Source organism: Sus scrofa, chromosome 14 (assembly GCF_054392235.1).
Source record: "Sus scrofa isolate SSC_HxYL_T2T_F1_AM1 chromosome 14, Sscrofa_HxYL_maternal_Yorkshire_Landrace_v2.0, whole genome shotgun sequence".
In the NCBI taxonomy this organism is placed as follows: Eukaryota; Metazoa; Chordata; class Mammalia; order Artiodactyla; family Suidae; genus Sus; species Sus scrofa.
In genome coordinates, this window is record NC_139396.1 from 151359031 (window position 1) to 151378538 (window position 19508).

Consider the following 19508-nt stretch of genomic DNA (forward strand, 5'->3'; position numbering starts at 1 on the left):
CCTGGTACCAAAACCAGACAAAGACTCCACAAAAAAAGAAAACTATAGGCCAATTTCACTGATGAACATCGATGCAAAAATCCTCAACAAAATCCTAGCAAACTACATCCAACAATACATTAAAAGGATTGAACATCATGATCAAGTGGGATTTATCCCAGGGATGCAAGGGTTCTTCAATATCCGCAAATCAATCAGTGTGATACACCACATTAACAAACTGAAGAATAAAAACCATATGAGCCTCTCAATAGACGCAGAAAAAACCTTTGACAAAATCCAACACCCATTTCTGATAAAACCCTTCAGAAAGTGGGCATAGAGGGAACCTAACTGAACATAATAAAGGCCATATATGGCAAACCCAGAACTAACATCACTCTCAATGGTGAAAAGCTGAAAGAATTCCTGCTGAGATCAGGAACAAAACAAGGATGTCTGCTCATGCCACTACTATTCAACATAGTTTTGGAAGTCCTAGCCACAGCAATCAGAGAAGAAAAAGTAATAAAAGGAATCCAAATTGGAAGAGAAGAAGTAAAACTATCACTATTTGCAGATGACATAATACCATACCTAGAAAATCCTAAAGACTCTACCTGAAAACTAAGAGCTCATCAATGAATTTGGCAAAGTCGCAGACACAAAATTAATATACAGAAATCAACGGCATTTCTATATACTAGCAACGAAAAGATCAGAAAGAGAAATTAGGGAAACGATCCCATTTACAATTGTATCAAAAAAAAATAAAATAAAATACTTAGGAATAAACCTACTTACAGAGACAAAAGACCTGTTCTCTGAAAACTATAAGACACTGATGAAAGAAATCAAAGATGACACAAAAAGATGGAAACTTCTTTGCAGAACAGATACTGACTCACAGATTTTGAAAACTTACGGTTTCCAAATGAGACAGGCTGGGGAGGGTGAGGGGATGCACTGGGGGTTTGGGATGGAAATGCTATAAAATTTGGTTGTGATGACAGTTGTACAACTATTAATGTAATAAAATTCATCAAGTAATTTAAAAAATTCTAAGAAACTAGGAAAAGAAATACATCGGTTCACTGGACATATGCAACGTTTCTGTTATTTTATATAATTAGTTTATAGGAATAATTTGTTCAAAAATTATGAAGACTAGAGCAAGAACCTAACTAAATTTAAGTAAATGAGTTCTCCAGAAGTCATTGTTTAAAGTAGCCTAAGAAAGTACTTCTGATCCCTAATGTCACATTTTTTAACTTTGTTTCCATTTCAGCAAGCTAAATTCTGACATATCTTCTAAATTAACTAAAAGTCAAGAGATCAATTAATTAAAATAAAATAACCACTGGATCCAGCTGGACAGTAGTAAAAACAGTTAATATTAGCTCACTTATTACATTATCAAGTATTATGTTAAGCTCGTTAGAGGACATTTTACTTCATTCAATCCTCAAATGCAGCAGCTTAGGTCGCTGCAGAGGTGCAGGTTCAAGCCCTGGCCTGGCACAGTGAGTTAAAGGTTCTGGTGTTGCCACAGCTGCAGCATAGGTTGCAGCTGAGGCTCAGACGCAATCCCTGGCCCAGAAACTTCCATATGCCATGGGTGTGGCCATTAAAAAAAAAAAAAAAAGCATCCCCTCAATCTTCTGGATTGAAGAACAATTTTATTTTACCCTGAACTTCTATACTCTCTCTCTCCTATGGCTATTTTTTAACTGGGTATATAACTGTATGACGAGTTTGAGGTCCTGGCTTTCCAATAGGAAGAAAAACACAAAAACAACTTGAGATTCCTTTAAATGCACAAGGTTTTTATTCTAAGACAGTTACATTAAGATAATTTACAAACCATGCTTTTGAATACAGTGATCTTTGATTTCTGGTTCTGCTATTCTCTCTCTCTCCTCAAAATACCCTTATGAAATGACTGCCACTTACCAACACCTTAGATCCCTTTTGCAAATTATTTAACAGCCCTAATAAGACGGAACTGTGAATGTGCACATCCGTAGAATGAAGGAGAGATTCATGGAAAAAAGAGACATGAGATTCAACTTTATCTAAAGTGTCTCCTACAAATTATTTCTTGCATTTTGGTTTTCACAAGTACAGTAAGATTTCCAAGTGAGTCCTGAGTTTACATTTCATAATGTAAATTAGCTATAACAATTCCAAATACCTCTAGACCTCAGAAAACACAAAGAAACAGGATCCGTTCAGACAGAGCTGGAACTGCCATAAACAAACAAGTCCAACCCCTATAAGAAGTGGTGAACGTTTACCTGGTCTGAGAGTGTATAGGCCTTTCACAATATTTGCCATAGTTGAAGGTGTGACCTGAAATGGTGTTGACTGGGCTTCTAAAAGTAAAGCTGAAAAAAAGAAAAAAACAGGTCCAAAAAATGATGTAACATTTATTGACTGTCAATGTTTCTCTTTCTATCACCATTTCTCACAAAGACTGAAGGCTAAACAAGGGCAAGAAAAGAACAGCCTAAGAGGACAACAAACCAAGTGTTTATAGACTATAAAGATTCCTTTTTTTTTTTTTTCAATCCAGTGCAGGAGAGGTTCAATTTAACAAGTAAATATGTTCAGGGCTGCTGAAACACTAACAGAAATGATTCAATTCACAGAGGTTCTGAAAATAAAGCAAAGCTTTCTAAAAGCAATAGTGTTCATGGCACTTAGTGACAGAGCTACAAGTGCTTCCCATTAAGCTCACGATTCAAAAGAGCTGCGTTTGGGGAATGAAATGTTCTCTAACCCCCTCAACCATTTCCCCCAAATCACCAAACATGAGGCTCTTGGAATTTTTTCTGAAAGACATGTTATTAGTAATTCTAGTAACTGTGAGATCGAAGTCAGAAACTCATGTTCCTAAATGTTACAACTGCATGTACTTCTTTCTTACTAAAGGTAAGAGCAAGAGATTCCACCACTGTCTCATGCCTTCCGAGCTCAGGATTCTGGTAACCACGTGATCCTGACTAAACGTGGCAACAGAGTCAGTCTTCTTTTAGGTTATTAAAACCTTATTAAAATATTTTTAAATGGATAGGAATACTTCCTCTAGATAGCATCATTAACAGATACAAATGAATTCCATCATTTAGTGGAGTATCCACTATACTACTAACTCAAAACAGCCCATTTGTAATTTATCTCTTAAAGACCTATAATTTACTAAGCAAATATCCCAAAAGCCTGGCATAATTTTGGTCTAAGCCAGGCTTGTAAAATTATATAAGCTGTTTTCTTCTGTCCACGCTTTAAAAAAAAATGGAAACGCCCCTCTAACAGCAGCAAGTTCAGTGATATTTCTGCCAAAGCGATATTTTGCCGCAACTTTTGTGAAGCTGATTGATAAACAGGATGGGGTCTTTCATATTAGAAATACTGTGGATGGGAGTTCCCGTCGTGGCGCAGTGGTTAACGAATCCGACTAGGAACCATGAGGTTGCGGGTTCGGTCCCTGCCCTTGCTCAGCGGGTTAACGATCCGGCGTTGCCGTGAGCTGTGGTATAGGTTGCAGACGCGGCTCGGATGCCACATTGCTGTGGCTCTGGTGTAGGCCGGTGGCTACATCTCCGATTCGACCCCTAGCCTGGGAACCTCCATATGCCGCGGGAGCGGCCCAAGAAATAGCAACAACAACAAAAGACAAAAAAAAAAAAAAAAAAGAAATACTGTGGATGAAAAATTGCCAAATCCCTTCTTAGTATATTCTAGACACTCCAATACTTTACCTCCCGTCTTAAAAGGTTTTGAAACATTGCCAAGTTTGAATTTGGGTTTGATTCCTTTGCTGAAGATTATGGCATCAAACCATTTATAAGCAAATGTTTGAGTACAACAGTAGGCTGAATGTCAACAACTATGTTGTAATTTGGTTTGGATGTGCTAAAGAGAGCAATTATGATTTGCCTAACCACAAACCCATAAATGTACATTTCACTTTTTTCTACCTGAAGACATTCATGTATGTATTTTGCTTAACCTCAGATGTATTTAAAAAGAATAAACAATTGTATCAAAATTCTTCCAATAAAATGTTTAAAAATTAAAAAGAAATAAATTTTAAAAGGTTTTTAAAAATAAAAATGGAAACACCATCTCACTTGGCATTTCTGTAGTTTCAAACATACAATATGAGTTACATATGAATTTACAATATGGAGGCCAAAGTTTATCCCTCCGATTTTATCATCAATAGATAGTTATAATTTTGAATGGCCCAGAGAGATTTTAAGGATGACAAATGTTAGGCAATCCAAAAAAATCTTGTTTTATTTAATACACAATGTTTAAAAATTGAAATTCTCAATTTTAGGTTCTTAGAGTCTTGTCTACTCAAGGTTCTCTCTAAATTCAACATGTACCTCAAACTGGGGCTCTATCTCTATTAACCCATCTTCCTACCTTTTGAGCAACTGTTTTGGACTTTACTAAATAAGTCTTGTTTCCACTAACCCTTCAAGATCAATCACAAGTTCATTACGTGGGCAAATATATACATTTACAAACAACCTCCACACAACTATAACCACCTATGTCAAATTTGACAGCTATAAAGAAATGATAAATTCACCAATTAAGTTACACATAAAATGTATATAAGTTAATTTGGGATGAATTAGAAATAATTACATTCAGTAACAAAAGCTTACTAAAGTTGAAAAGGTTTATTTAACATTTCACTAAAATCCTCTTCACTTAAAACTCTTTGTAGAAAACAGTCTTTGAAAGACTTCCTAGTTGACCTCCCCTTCTAAGGAAAAAGAAATGAGAATTTAAGGGAACAGTAGTAGCTTGAGAGAAGAAGAAAATACTTATTAAGGATTTAATAGGTGCTAGGTACTTTACATATGTTTAATTCTCCTAAGCTTTATTTAATTTAGGACTTACTTTCTCACAAGCTTAACTGTGATATATATACCTTTTAAAAAAAAAAATACAAATAAGGAAACTGAGAGGATTCTGTGCTCCAATTTCAGATATTAACACTGTGCTCTTTCTAGAATCACCAGTAACAAAGTGAGGGCTGAACTCCTTAATATTTCCCTCAATGTCAGAGGGGGAAAAAAAAGCAGCAAGTATCATGCCAGATATGAAAGCACTGTCCAACGACCTGGCTGCTCCCAGCTCACTGGGTGACCTTCAAGTCACATTTTCAGTTCTTCAGTATCTCTCGCTATAAACTGGACTTCAACACTTGCTCTGTGATTCAGATGTCAACATCAGGGTTTAGATGCCAATGCTCTCTGATCCACCCCCCCAAAAAAAAAATTGCTAGCATTATCTCATCCTTCTAAGTTGAATTACTTACGCATTAGGCTGTAAATGTGCTTTTCTGCAACATGTTCCGTAAACAGCTTTATAAGGTCATCTTTTAAGTCTCTGTTCAGCTTGGTTTCGATGTAAAACTTATTCTGATAAAGACAATAAATTATTTTTCTGTGCATCAATTAGGGGAAAATGATTTGTCTAAGGAACTGAAGCACTAAAAAATAAATTATTTTAAGAAACTATTCATAAAGGCATGAATGAAAACATAAAAACTCAACATCAGAAAACAAAAGTCCCATCACTATTAGTTAGTCTTCCTATAACAGGGTTAAAATCACATGAAGATAAAATGCTATTAACCACACACTCCAAATAACATGGGGAGATACCCAACATTAACTAGACCTGGATGTAATGGACCACACTTGTATGACAGGCACTTAATATCCCCTTTTAAACGACTATATCATCATCTAGAGGCAGCACCAGGCTGACATGCACTGGTTGACTTGCCAACCTACACTCCACTGCAATGACGAGTCTAGATCATTCAGCTTATTATGGCATTCATTAGGGATGCTCTTTGGTTCAACAGTAGCCAAGGGACCCAAGGTAGCCCAAACAGACTAAGGGAACCTAGGCTTGAATGACAGGTATCTGAGTCATCTTACACCATGAGCACAAATTAAGCAGAAGTGTGAAGCCGAGGAAAAAAAAAAAAAACCCGAAGCTCTGATTAACACTGTTGAACCACAAATTCGACCAACCCTAGAGACTGTCTTATTTTTGGAGGTTTTTTTTTTTTTTTTACAAGAGATAATACTTTCCTTTATTTGCTTAAATCATTTTGAATCAGGTTTTCTGTTTCTTGCAGTCAAAAGCATCCTAATGAGAAGGACAGGCAAGTCAAAAAAGATTGACTTCGTTCATGTTTAAGTGTTAACTCAATGCACAGGAGTGGAAAATATAAAATCGAAAGAGGAACGTTAAGTTGCTCACTGTCACTTTCGATTCTTAACATTTTTTTTTCCTCTCTAAAAAGTTATAAAAATAACATGCACATAATTATAAAACTATGCAAAAGGGTATGCAATAAAAAGAAGTCTCCCGCAGCACACCTTCTGTCCCATTCTACACTGCGAAAACTTTTGTATATTCTTTCTAAAATGTTGCTTGCATTTTGGGGATTTTTTTCCCCCAAATAAAGAAGAAAACACTTGATAATGAGGAAATACAACACATGCTGCTTTACATCTTGCCTTTTCCCCTAACATTGTATCCTGAAAAGATTTTTCTTTAAAATAATATACAGACATGTCATTATTTTTAGCTGCCTATTTCTCTACCGTAAATACCCTACATAAATTATTTAAATAGTAGTTCCCCACTGATAACACAGATTCTTTCCAATGTTCTGTCTTGTTTTTTTCAGTAAAGTGTATCTTAAAGAGAATAAGTCGTTTTGAAGACTGGCATCACACATACGGCCATCTCTGTGCTACAGAATGTAGGCTCTACAAATCTAATCAACAGAGAAATTGTAACAATGGTTAATAAGGGCTCTTCCATTCAAGAGAAACACTAACATTAAGATCTCATAACTCTGAAGTTCCCGTTGTGGCGGCTCAGCGGTTAACGAATCCGACTAGGAACCATGAGGGTGGGGGTTCGATCCCTGGCCTCGCTCAGTGGGTTAAGGATCCGGCGTTGCAATGAGCCATGGTGTTGGACGGTGGCTACAGCTCCGATTAGACCCCTAGGCTGCGAACCTCCATATGCCGTGGAGCGGCCCTAGAAAAGGCAAAAGAGACCAAAAAAAAAGGTCTCGTAACTTTATATATTAAAAGAGGAGGGGAAATGACTAGTCAACAAAGACAACAGATAACAAATTATACTCATGGCACAAGTCTTCAAATGATCACCACAATGAAATCAGATTTTATTGTTCTACGTTTTATGGGATAACTTACTGGGCATTTGTTATACATCATGTTTTCAGATACATGTCTTAACTCTCTACTTTGTGAAGAAATCTTTCTTACATATCTTTATTTTCCAAGTACAGTATCTTCCACATGGGCAGAAATATAATAAATGCTAATTGAGCGACTGCTGAAATAATTAATGCCTAATTGTCTATTTCAGCAATGGCATTTATGAAATTTTAAAATAGTAAAAGTCTAAATAAGTCTTCTATGGCAACACTATCAAACATTGCTGAAATAGATTAATTTCCATTTCTAACACAATACATAGTAAAAGAATAATAGAATATGCTTAACTTTACACATTTATCTGCACTTAAACCAATAAACCAAGGTATCTAGAAAGGGGAAAGAGACCTAACTTACCATATATATGAAAAGAGGCACAATGCTCTGCAATGCTCCCATATATTGTCCAAGAGCTAGATTAAATCTTTCAATATAAAGGTCTGGAGGGCTGGCCTGTGAGAAAGAGCATAAACGTGATCATCCTGGGAAACTAGGTATGAAGATCTTCCAGCACAATCTAAAATGCAAACAGACCTACAAGTCAATCAAAATTCATATTGAAATTCACAAAAAAGAAAAGGAAGAGGCCTGTATCTTGAAGTTTAGTTAAGACTTCTTATCTTTGCTCCAAAATCTGCTATGCAAAACTGAGGTCTGATTCAGCTGTCTTTAAAATGTGTAACCTTACCACATTAGTTAAAAGCCCTGCTCTGTTAAAAAATAAAAAGGTGAATTCGCAATCAAGATAAATGATACGATTTTTAAAATTATCACTGAACCATAGACATTTACTATGGGAACCAAACCACATTAGGGCCTGGAAGGTAGGGAAAAATCAAGGAAGTGGTATAGACTTAACACACAACAAGAAAGTCTGCTGATATCTTATAATTACCGTAAGCACAGTAATATTCTGACTGTGGTATGGACTTAACACACTACAAGAAAGTCTGCTGATATCTTATATCTACTGTAAGCACAGTAACATAACTCGGTCATAAACCACCCCTGTAGCTAACGGATTATAAACGTTATTGGCTAGGAAGTAGCATTCAAACGGTCTATACACACATGCAGCTCTGGAGAGCAGTTAAATATAATATATGATTGGCATTTAACTCATTGTTACCACATACCATGTCATACAGGCATCAAAGAAAAAAACTTCCAATTGTACTGCATGTTGTGGAATGAATGTGTGTGTGTTTGTGTGTCACACACACAAGTTCATATGCTGAAGCCCTAACAGTGCAGCTGCATTTAGAGTAAGGAAGTAATTAAGGCAAAATGAGTTTGTAAGGGTAGAGTCCTGATCCTAGAGGATTAGTGTCCTTATAAGAAAAGACACCCACCAGGGCACATTCTCCTCCCCTTCCTCTCCCTCCCCTCCCCCAGAGCACACTCAGAGGAAAGGCCACGTGAGGGAGCACACGTAAAGAGAATGGCTGTCTACAAGCCAGGAAGACCTCTCATCAGGCACCAAATCAGCTGATATCATTATTTTTGGACTTCCTAGCCTCCAGAACGGAGACAAATTCCTGTTGTTTAAACCACTCAGTTTGTGGTATTTTGTTACAGCAGCCCAAGTAGATTAATGCGTTTTACAAATGCACCCATGTACTATTTAATTTTATTCTCTAAAGCTACATTAATTAGGTGCCATTTTCATATAGAAGAAACACACAAATGTGTTTGCCTACAATTTAAGGATTTGCCTAAAATTATAGTGTTTAAGAGATGACAGATCCAGGTCTTTCCAGCTGTGAATTCATTCCTGGGCAAGAGAGGTGGAGGAATGGGCTTGGCACAAAACATCAAGCCAACAAAACTGACTCTACACAAGGGCTAACTTGTAACAACCTCATAACCTGACAGCCATATCATACACAAAGTCTGGCTTTCAAACAAGGATATAAAGAAACGCCCCACTGAAAAGACTCCAAAATATTAAATTTAAACATTGAAGTTATAAAACCATTTCAGCTAAACTGTTTTAGAAATGCCCAAACAGTCCGATAATATTTTAAAATAAGATTTAATTCATTTTTTTCAGTTCTACTTAGAAGCTTAGAGTATGTGTAGGGAGCTGTCCTTACTTCTAATTCATCTTCCATTACTGAGTTCTTGCATCAGGTTTGGCCACTAGGTGCTTCTTTTCACATTTTTCTTAGTCCTCCTACTGCAATAAATTAAATGTTATTCCCATTTTACATCTGAGGCAACTGGGGCTCAGAAATATTTAGTCACTCGACCACAGTCCCACAGCTAATAAGCTCAAGAACTGAGACTCAAACCTTGTTCAAACCGAGTCGTTCCATCTATTCCCATTCCTTTTTTAGCACTGTGAAACCTTCAAAAAGAAAGTTCGGTTTCAACTTCAGGGCACACCACCTACCTCTCTGCTTTCACATCCTGCTCCTCTCACATGCAGCCCAGCACAGCAATCACTAGGAACTACTAACAGTCCCAGACTCACCCTGGCTAACTTCTCCTATTCATCCTTCAAGACTTGACTCACTTCCTCAAAAGTGAGATACACAGCCCTTTAAGAGGGCACCACTGCACTTACTCACTTGTCCCTGGGTGGTCTCTGCCGCTAAACTTTCAGCCACTGGAGGGCCAGATCTGTGTGCTATCTTTGGGTATCTAGAGCAAACCACAAAACCTGGAACGCAGTAGGTAAAGAAATGCCTTTTTTTTTTTTTTTTTTTTCTTCCTTTTGGCATTTAGGAGAGTCTTGCTTCAATATTCATTGTTTAAATCTAAATCTTGAATCTAGCCACACTCAAATCTAAATTGCTATTTTGCTATTTAACAAGGTTATATGACATAAGGCAATTCATTTAGCCCTCTGAATTCCAATTTCCATACACATAAAAATAAGAAAAATACTAACTGTGCCACTTCCAAGATGTGTGGAGAATCAAAGAAAGTAATGTGAGCGCGTTTAAAAATGTCAACTATTACACATGTATATGGAAGCAGTAAGTAAACTCCTTTCTGAATTAACTACCCATTTGTCTAATGCTTCAGAAAAATCCAGTAACATTACTAAAGGCATTCTTTGTTAATAACTAAAGAACTGGTGGAAATGGTTCCACATTATGGGCAAACCTTTTACTCTAACTAATGAACAGAATTTCATGTTATATCTTTCTCTAAACTGCTTCAAAGAACTCTAGAAATTATATTTCAGTATTCAAAGAAATAAATTTTAGAAGTATTATAAGAAAAAGAAAATCTGAAGAGTTTCTGCATTAAAATAATTCTCCCTTTTCATTAAAGGACATTTAATGTAAAAGTTAAAAGTATGAACACTGATCAAAAGTTACACTTAACAGCAGAAAGTATAAATAAAATTGAACTCCTTAGTTATTCTTTTCAGAATTCCCAAAGCCTCAAAGCTTATGAGGATTAAAAAGCACTTTTTGCATCCAATCAAATGTCAGAACCAAAGTCTACTTAGTTGTACTTCCACATTTCATGCAGCACTTATTCAAAATCTCTTAAATGACAGACTACACATTCTAAGTCTTCTAAAATAAATCCAATCTCTTTACTAGGAACTTAGAAATAACCGTTGGTTAAAAAAAAAAAAATTAAATTGTTCCTCCTTAAAACTTAGGTTCAGTATACTTTGGGCACTATCAGGGGAAACTGCTACCTATTTGATTTATGTAATTTCACCAGAACATATTTGGCTTGGACATTAAATTAAATTTTTCATTCTCAACATAAGCAAGCTTAATTTTCTTCCCAAATAAGAAAAAAAGCATGTCACCAGAAAAACAACCATTATTCTAAATCTGCTCCAACTTTTCATAGCAGACTTAGATTCCCTGAAATTTGCAATACAGCTGGTAGTGATATTTTAAGTCCTTCTTTTTACTATGAGTAATGCATTCAAAATACAAATGAGCTCAAGAGTTTAAAGAGTTTACTTTTCATTCCTTCCTTGCTGAACCAACCCTTGTAATTCCTTTATGTCCTTCTGGAGGAATTTTACGTATATACAAGAAAATAAATATCCCATTTATAATCTTTTCACATGAATATTAACTTAAAATCATACCAATCTATATGTACTTTTCTTAACAATGTGTCTTGGAGACTGTGTCATTCTAGTGATTCTCAAACATCTTGGTCTTAGGAACCTTTAATACTTTTAAAAATAACTGAAAATCGGGAGTTCCTGTCGTGGCGCAGTGGTTAATGAACCCGACTAGGAACCATGAGGTTGCGGGTTCGATCCCTGGCCTTGCTCAGTGGGTTAACGATCCAGCGTTGCCGTGAGCTGTGGTGTAGGTCGCAGAAGCAGCTCGGATCCCGAGTTGCTGTGGCTCTGGCGTAGGCTGGTGGTTACAGCTCCGATTTGACCCCTAGCCTGGGAACTTCCCATATGCCGTGGGAGCGGCCCAAGAAATGGCAAAAAGACAAAAAACAAACAAACAAACAAAATAAATAAATAAATTTACTGGATCTTAAGTGAGAACCAAAGCTGCAAAAAAAAAAAAAAAAAATTTAAAAAAAATAAATAAATAAAAATAACTGAAAATCCCCAAAAGCTTTTATTTATAATATAGGTTACATCTATTAATATTTACCTTATTAGAAATTAAAAATGTTTGTTGACAAACTAATCACATTTTCTCACTTTTAATGTTAAAATACAGTTAACTATTTTATATTATAAACCACAGTTACATATAAGTAAATATATTTTCCCACAAAAAATTGGTAAGAAGGGTGGTATTGTTTTACAGTTTTGTAAGTCTCTACCTTAACAGAGCAGCTGGATTCGCACATCTGCCTCTGCACTGAATCAGTTGTGATGTGCTGTTTTAGTTAAAGTAAATGAAGAAAATTTACTTTCACAAGAGATGCAGACAGAAAAGGAAAACATATTTTAATAGCCTTTTCAAATAATTGTGAATGCTTTTCTTTGAAACTTGACAAGTGAAAAAAAAATTTAAAAAAAAGAAACTTGACAAGTGGTAGTTTCTTAAAGGTTAGCTGACATGAAATCTAAAACTATCAATGAATTCTTTGTACCCCATTACATTAAAACCTATTGCCCTTCTACTATGAATCAGTGCTTTACACATACATTTTACAGCATTATAAACTGTCATTTGGAAAATACTGAGTTACAGAGATCTTCCAAATGATGACACCTTTCACTACACAACATCAAAAAGAAAAAAAATGTTAACATCACCACCTATCTCATCAGAAGAATCTTTTTAAGTACTGGGATGTTATCAAGGTCACCATGGTAGATACAGGTTTTCCAAAATTCTAATTTTCATTTCAAAGCTCAAATTTTATCACTGGCAACAAATACTGTCCATTATTTTCCTTGAATTGACACACTTCTTTCATTTTTCAGAAAATGTCTATTAAATATCAGTCTAAATACCCATAGTTTGTCGGTCAGACATTCTTCCAAATATTGCATTGTATAGGGGAAAAAAACAGGTATTTTAACTCAAAACTCATATAACCACACAAGCGCTATTTCTCAAAACAGTTATTGTTGCTTCGGTATATACAGCTTCCCATTTCTTCACAAAGAACATTTTTTTAAAGTATACTGAAGATCACAGTTTAATAAAACTAATACCTTTCACTGCCTCAACTAGGACATTCTTAAGTGAAATACTTTTGTTTTCTGCTGTGTGAGAAATTGAGGCATCAAACACTTTTACCGACCTTTGCTTCCGTGCAATCAGAACAAATATCAACATAGCAAAAAAGGGAAAAAAGATCCTACTAATAGCAGAAAACCAGTTTTGACTTTGCAGACCCCCTGAAAGGATTTCAGGGATCTTTAGAGGTCCTCAAACCACTTTTAAAGAAATTTATCCTTATAAGTACAATGTTTGGATGTAGTATTTATTTAACCAGTTCCCTTAGATAGCTTGTTGCTAATCTTTTCTAATAAAACTCAAACCAACTCAGCACTGATAGGACTGACTCGATTCCTCACACTAACAGCCTGACAGAAGAGTGGCGTGCCAGGTACTAAGCATAAATACGTCAGCCTCTACTGTTGTCTCTTTTTTTTTTTTTTTTTTTTTTTTTTTTTTTTTTTTTTTTGTCTTTTTTTTTTTTTTTTTGAGATTTCTTGGGCCGCTCCCGCGGCATATGGAGGTTCCCAGGCTAGGGGTCGAATCGGAGCTGTAGCCACCGGCCTACACCAGAGCCACAGCAACGCAGGATCCGAGCCGCGTCTGCAACCTACACCACAGCTCACGGCAACGCCGGATCGTTAACCCACTGAGCAAGGCCAGGTACCGAACCTGCAACCTCATGGTTCCTAGTCAGATTCGTTAACCACTGCGCCACGACGGGAACTCCTACTGTTGTCTCTTTATACAATGTCCAGCACTCAATTAAAAACACCAAAAAAAACAAGAAAACATAACCAGTCAAGTGTTAAATACCCAACAGCCCAGAAGCAGAGATGCCCACAAGTCGGAACTATTGGACAGAGACTTTAAAATAACTATGATTAATGCATATAATGATCTGGGAGAAAAGGCATGCAATATGCAAAAAAAAGTGAGGAATTTAAGCAGACAAATGAAAAGGTGCCCCCCCCAACCCTCTTTTTAGGGCCTCACCTGCAGCATATGGAAGTTCCCAGGCTAGGGGTCGAATCAGAGCTACAGCTGCAGGCCTACACCACAGCCACAGCAAGAACAGACCCGAGCAGCATCTACAACCTACACCACAGCTCATGGCAATGCCAGATCCCCGACCCATTGAACAAGGCCAGGGATCAAACCTACATCCTCATGGATACTAGTCAGATTTGTTTCTGCTGCACCACAACAGGAACTCCCTGTTTTTGTTTTTTGGGTTTTTTTAAAGTCAAATGGAAATGCCAAAAATTTTCAAATAGTTCTTTCATAATCCTTTAACATTTATTTCTTTATTACCAAGTGTAGTTTTGGCATTTTTGGAAACCATACAAATGGACCTGAACGCTCTCTTAATATTATTTTCTGGATCAAATCAGAAATTCCCTTTTTTTTTGGCCACACCTGCAGCACATGGAAGTTCGTGGGCCAGGGACTGAACATGTGCCACAGCAGCAAGTCAAGCCACTGCAGTGACAACACCAGATCCTTAATTCACTGCGCCACAAGGGAATTCCAGAAATCCCTATTTTTAAAAAAAAATCTGCCCCTACTAGACTAACTTTAGCAAAAATGGATAGCATGGAATATGCTTTTAATCTAGCCAGGTTATGCTGTGACTTTCCAGAGCAATACCAAACTGCTAAAACAAAGGTTAATCAAGGCTCCAGAAGCAATGCTAATTACACCTGAGGTGACAGAGGTGCTACAGAAAAAAATGGAGTTTCTTCCCAAATAGACAAATATATATATAATCTGACATTACATTCTCATCCATTCCCATTCCTGCTGTACAGATATTGTTTCCATAGTAAAATATTTTTTAAAATGTTAAGTTATGCAGAGGTAAGTGAATATTGGACGCTATTAAAAGCTATACCATACATACTAAATCCTCCTAATACTAAATCCTCCTAATAGGAGCAGTAAGAATTATTTTCTAATTAAAAGCAACAATAAAGAAGTCAAAGTAAGTCTAACAGACAGTACAAGGCTTTTCTCTCTAAGGTCTCTTAATTCTCAAAGTTAACTGAATTTATTATTATTATTACTATTATATGGAAATGTCTTCATTTATTTCTAAAATAAGACTTTCCTATTTTCCAAATACTCTTTGGAATTGAACAGTTAACTGAATTAAAGTCCAGCCTCTGTGATCCTGGATTCCTTTAGCTCAGCCACAAGACAATGAGAGAAATTTAGGTTCTAATCTTAGCTTTCTACTGACTGACTAGGTAACAAAGAACAATTTCAAAGGTTCAAAGATTACTTAATAAAGAAAATATCCACCAATGTTCATTACAGCACGATTCACAACAGCCAAGACATGGAAGCAATTTAAATGTCCATAAACAGAGGAATGGATGAAGAGTATGTGGCACTTATATATAATGGACTACTACTCAGCCACAGAGAAGAACAAAATAATGCCATTTGCAGCAATATGAACGGACCTAGAAATTATCATACTAAGTGAAGTCAGTCAAACATCATATGAAATCACTAATATGTGGAATCCAGTAAAAATAATACAAAAGAACTTATTCACAAAAACAGAATTGACTCAAGATTTTGCAACCGAACTAATGGTTACCAAAGGGAAACACCTGGAGAGGGATAAATCAGGAGGTTGACATTAACATATGAACACTATTATACATAAAATAATGAAGTATCAAGGACCTACTGTGTAACACAGAGAAATCTACTCAATACTCTGTAATAACTTATATGGGAAAAGAATTTGAAAAGGAATGGATACGTGTCTGTACAACTGATTCACTTTGCTATACACCTGAAACTAACACAATATTGTAAGTCAACTATACAATAAAAATTTTTTTAAAAATCACACAGGTAATTGTAAAAAGATTAAAAATAATTACATATTTAAAAATTAAAAAAAGAAAACATCCAAAGAAGTCTGCTGGACTAAGATGACTTCTCAACTTCCTATACACCTCATCTTTTTTAACACTGAGCAAAAATTACCACTTATCCCTTTTTGCTTATCTTTTAAAGGAAACTCTTTTCCTTATCTTTCCCAATTTAAGTACATAAATCTGTCTCAAAACAACAAGGTTATTTATAAAAGTACTCTGTACACAGTGACAATATACAACTGTAAATAACTTTGTTATTTAAGTGATTTGACTCCCCTGCTCATCACAAATTCCATTTTCCCGAGTTCAGGATGCTGTTTTAACTGGAATAAGTAGATGGTTCTAGTATTCTCAGCTGTAAGACAAACATGTTTTTTTACTTTCATCAACTAGTAAGTACTTTTACTGAATCTCTGCCTGGGGCCTGGCATTATGTTAAGCCCTATGAGGACACAAGGAAAAAAACCACAGACCCTGCCCTCAAAGGGTAATAGTAAACATCAGACATATGGTCTGAATGGAAGCCTATAGACTGACTGAGGTTAAGGTGTCTCACTGGCAAATTCCCTGAGACAAGAACAACTTTGCTATAACAACTGCTTTAAGTTCTAGTTTGGATTTCAAAATAGGTCATCAAATAACTTATTCAGAAAAACTTCCTGTAGAATACATATGTGAAGAGTTACCTACCAGTTGTCAGTGATATTTACTTGAAATCTATGTAGAAAGGCTAACAGGTAATGTTCTTATTATCTAATATCTTCCTTACTCTATCAAGGAGTAAACAGCATTATCTGAGGAGAATGAAAGTTTTTTTTTAACATTTTGTAATTCAACAGATATAAAAATTATAGCCTCTAAAAAATATACATCATATGACTGCATGCAACTAGTTGAGTTATGCTGCCACCCACTGGACAAAACACAAATGGCAAACCAATCTTTGCTCTGATTTAAACAAAGAAAATCTGGTTCTGTTTGTTGGCAGTCTGGAAATAAAGCTTTTATAGGTAATCTGGGATCTGTGAAGAGTGAGTCAAAGTTAAGCAATGTTGACTGATTATGATTTGTTTCTATTCATTTCCATTACTAATTGGTTTGAGAGTCAAACTATATTTAACTCAACCAAGATATAGTTAGCTTAAAAGAAATCAAAGAGAGTTCCCGTCATGGCGCGGCAGAAGCGAATCCGACTAGGAACCATGAGGCAACGGGTTCGATGCCGGCCTCGCTCAGTAGGTTAAGGAGCTGTGGGGTGTAGGCCGCAGATGCAGCTTGGATCTGGTGTTACCATGGCTGTGACACAGCCTGCAGCTGCAGCTCCAATTTGACTTGTGCAGCTCCAATTTGACCCCTAGCCTGGGAACTTCCATATGCCACAGGTGCGGCCCTGGGGGGAAAAAAAGACAAAAAGAAAAAAGAATATTTTGATTTGCCAAAGAAAAAATACACTCTCAATTCAATACAGTGTATCAATATATACAACATGTTTATCGACAGTATGTGGAAAGAAAATGCCTCCCAACTGCTCTAGTGGATTTAGATGTACACAAAAATAGTCAAAATGTGGAAGTTTCATTTAAAACAGTGTTAAGAGTGAAGGATATTATATCCATTAAATTCAGCTCTCCAAATATTTTAAATATTGTCAATTCAAGTACTCACTGTATTCGTCAAAAAATACCCCCCCCCCCAAATCTCAGTGACTTAACATAACAAGAGCTTGGATAGACAATATTCAGTATGAAATGTTACTCAGCCATAAAAAAGTAATGAAGCACCATGCTATTCACATGAATAAACCTTGAAAACATGCAAAGTTAAATGAGCCAGATACAAAAAGCCACATACTGACTAATTCCATTTCTATGATGTGTCTAGAATTGGAAAATCTGCAGAGACAGAAAGTAGATAGGTTGTTGCCCGTGGCTGAGAAGAGGGGAGATGAGGGAGCAACTGTTAGTGAGCACTGGGTTCCTTCTGGGGTGACAAAAATGTTCTGAAATCAGTGACAATGCTGCACAACTTTGTGACTATACTAAAAACTACCGAGTCACCCACTTTAAAAAGGTGAATGTTTGGGTATGTGAATTGTATCTCAACAAAAAACAGTAATTTTTTACCGAGTTTCCTTCGTGGCACAGTGGTTAACGAATCCAACTAGGAACCATGAGGTTGCGGGTTCGGTCCCTGGCCTTGCTCGGTGGGTTAAGGATCCAGAGTTGCCGTGAGCTGTGGTGTAGGTTGCAGATGCGGCTCGGATCCCGCGTTGCTGTGGCTGTGGCATAGGCTGGCAGCTACAGCTCCGATTAGACCTCTAGCCTGGGAACCTCCATATGCTGTGGGTGCAGCCCTGGAAAAAGCAAAAAGACAAAATAATAACTTTTTTGAATGTGTTTTAAAAAAGGAAAAAATACACACAGCAAAGCCTTCTTTCTCCATGTCACATGCCCACCCTGAGAGTCTGCTCCATGTTATACTCGGGGACCCAGGTTAAGGGAGACGCTACCATCTAGAACACTCGGGAGAGAAGGAGAAAGGCGGAAGATTGCACAGCTGATCTTAAAGGCTTCAGATCTTTCCATACAGGTACACACCTCACCAAACACAGTTCACTCTCTCTCTCAATCCACAGGCCAAAGCACTTGGCCAAGTCTAGCTTCAGTGAGATAGAGAAATACACCCCTAGCAAGCATGTACCCAAAAAGTAGAAAATTAGAAACCTCTGGTCAATAGCGTTATGACCAGCATATTTATCTGAGTACTTTAGTTAAGACTACAACAGGCCAAGAGAAACCAATGCTAGTAAATCAGGATTCTTGCCCTCAAGCTCCTAGTGTTGTAAAAGCGACATCCTGCTGGTAACGAAATACAGGCCAAGTGCTAAACTAAGGACTGGCAGCAACATAAAGTGCTACGGCAGCGAAGAGAAGTTAAAAAGCTGGGCAAACCCTAGCAGACAAACAGAATGTCTCCTCTGCAGAAAGGGAAGCGAGGAAAGAAATGTGGCAAAAGAAACCCAGTGAGAAAACACACAACGATGAAAAGACACTCCCTCATTTAAATTTAAAAAACTGTTACACAAAATACTGTTATCTTGCTGAGTTCAGTTGTAGAGCCTTGCTGAGTTCAGTTGTAGAGTATGAGAGTCAAAAGGTTAAAAAAATGAGGAATTCCTGTTGTGGCTCGGGGGGTTAAGAACCCAACTAATGGAGTTCCCGTCGTGGCGCAGTGGTTATCGAATGTGACTAGGAGCCATGAGGTTGTGGGTTCGGTCCCTGCCCTTGCTCAGTGGGTTGACGATCCGGCGTTGCCGTGAGCTGTGGTGTAGGTTGCAGACGCGGCTCGGATCCCGCGTTGCTGTGGCTCTGGCGTAGGCCGGTGGCTGCAGCTCCGATTGGACCTCTAGCCTGGGAAAATCCATATGCCGCAGGGGCGGCCCAAGAAATAGCAAAAAGACGAAAAACAAACAAACAAACAAAAAAATGGGCAAAGGATCTAAACAAATACTTCTCCAAAAGAGGACATATTAAATAGCCAAAAAAAAAAAAGAACCCAACTAGTATCTAAGAGGATGCAGGTTCGATCCCTAGCCTCGATTTGTGGGTTAAGGATCCAGCATTGCCGTGAGCTGTGGTGCAGGCTGCAGATGCAGCTTGGATTTGGCGCTGCAGTGGCTGTGGCGTAGACTGGCAGCTACAGCT

General features: G+C 37.1%; 1 protein-coding gene and 1 long non-coding RNA gene across 3 annotated transcripts in view; both read right to left on the reverse strand.

Moving 5' to 3' along the window:
• Positions 1 to 19508, reverse strand: part of CACUL1 (CDK2 associated cullin domain 1) — a 66781-nt gene that overhangs the window by 18586 nt on the left and 28687 nt on the right. Inside the window, exons 4-6 of one of the 2 annotated variants that reach the window (XM_003483565.5) lie at positions 7635 to 7730; positions 5324 to 5426; positions 2277 to 2366 (exon numbers count right to left, since the gene is read on the reverse strand). In XM_003483565.5, coding sequence (XP_003483613.3) covers positions 2277 to 2366; positions 5324 to 5426; positions 7635 to 7730 — 289 coding nt within the window. Of the gene's footprint in view, positions 1 to 2276; positions 2367 to 5323; positions 5427 to 7634; positions 7731 to 16614; positions 16998 to 19508 lie in introns of those variants that run through there. The other variant, XR_014827037.1, reaches the window with a different exon arrangement.
• On the reverse strand, positions 9969 to 14400 carry LOC146397092 (uncharacterized). Its single transcript, XR_014827060.1, has 3 exons — positions 14327 to 14400; positions 13641 to 13903; positions 9969 to 13326 (listed from the first exon to the last, which is right to left on the reverse strand). It is a non-coding gene; the product is annotated as an uncharacterized LOC146397092 (long non-coding RNA).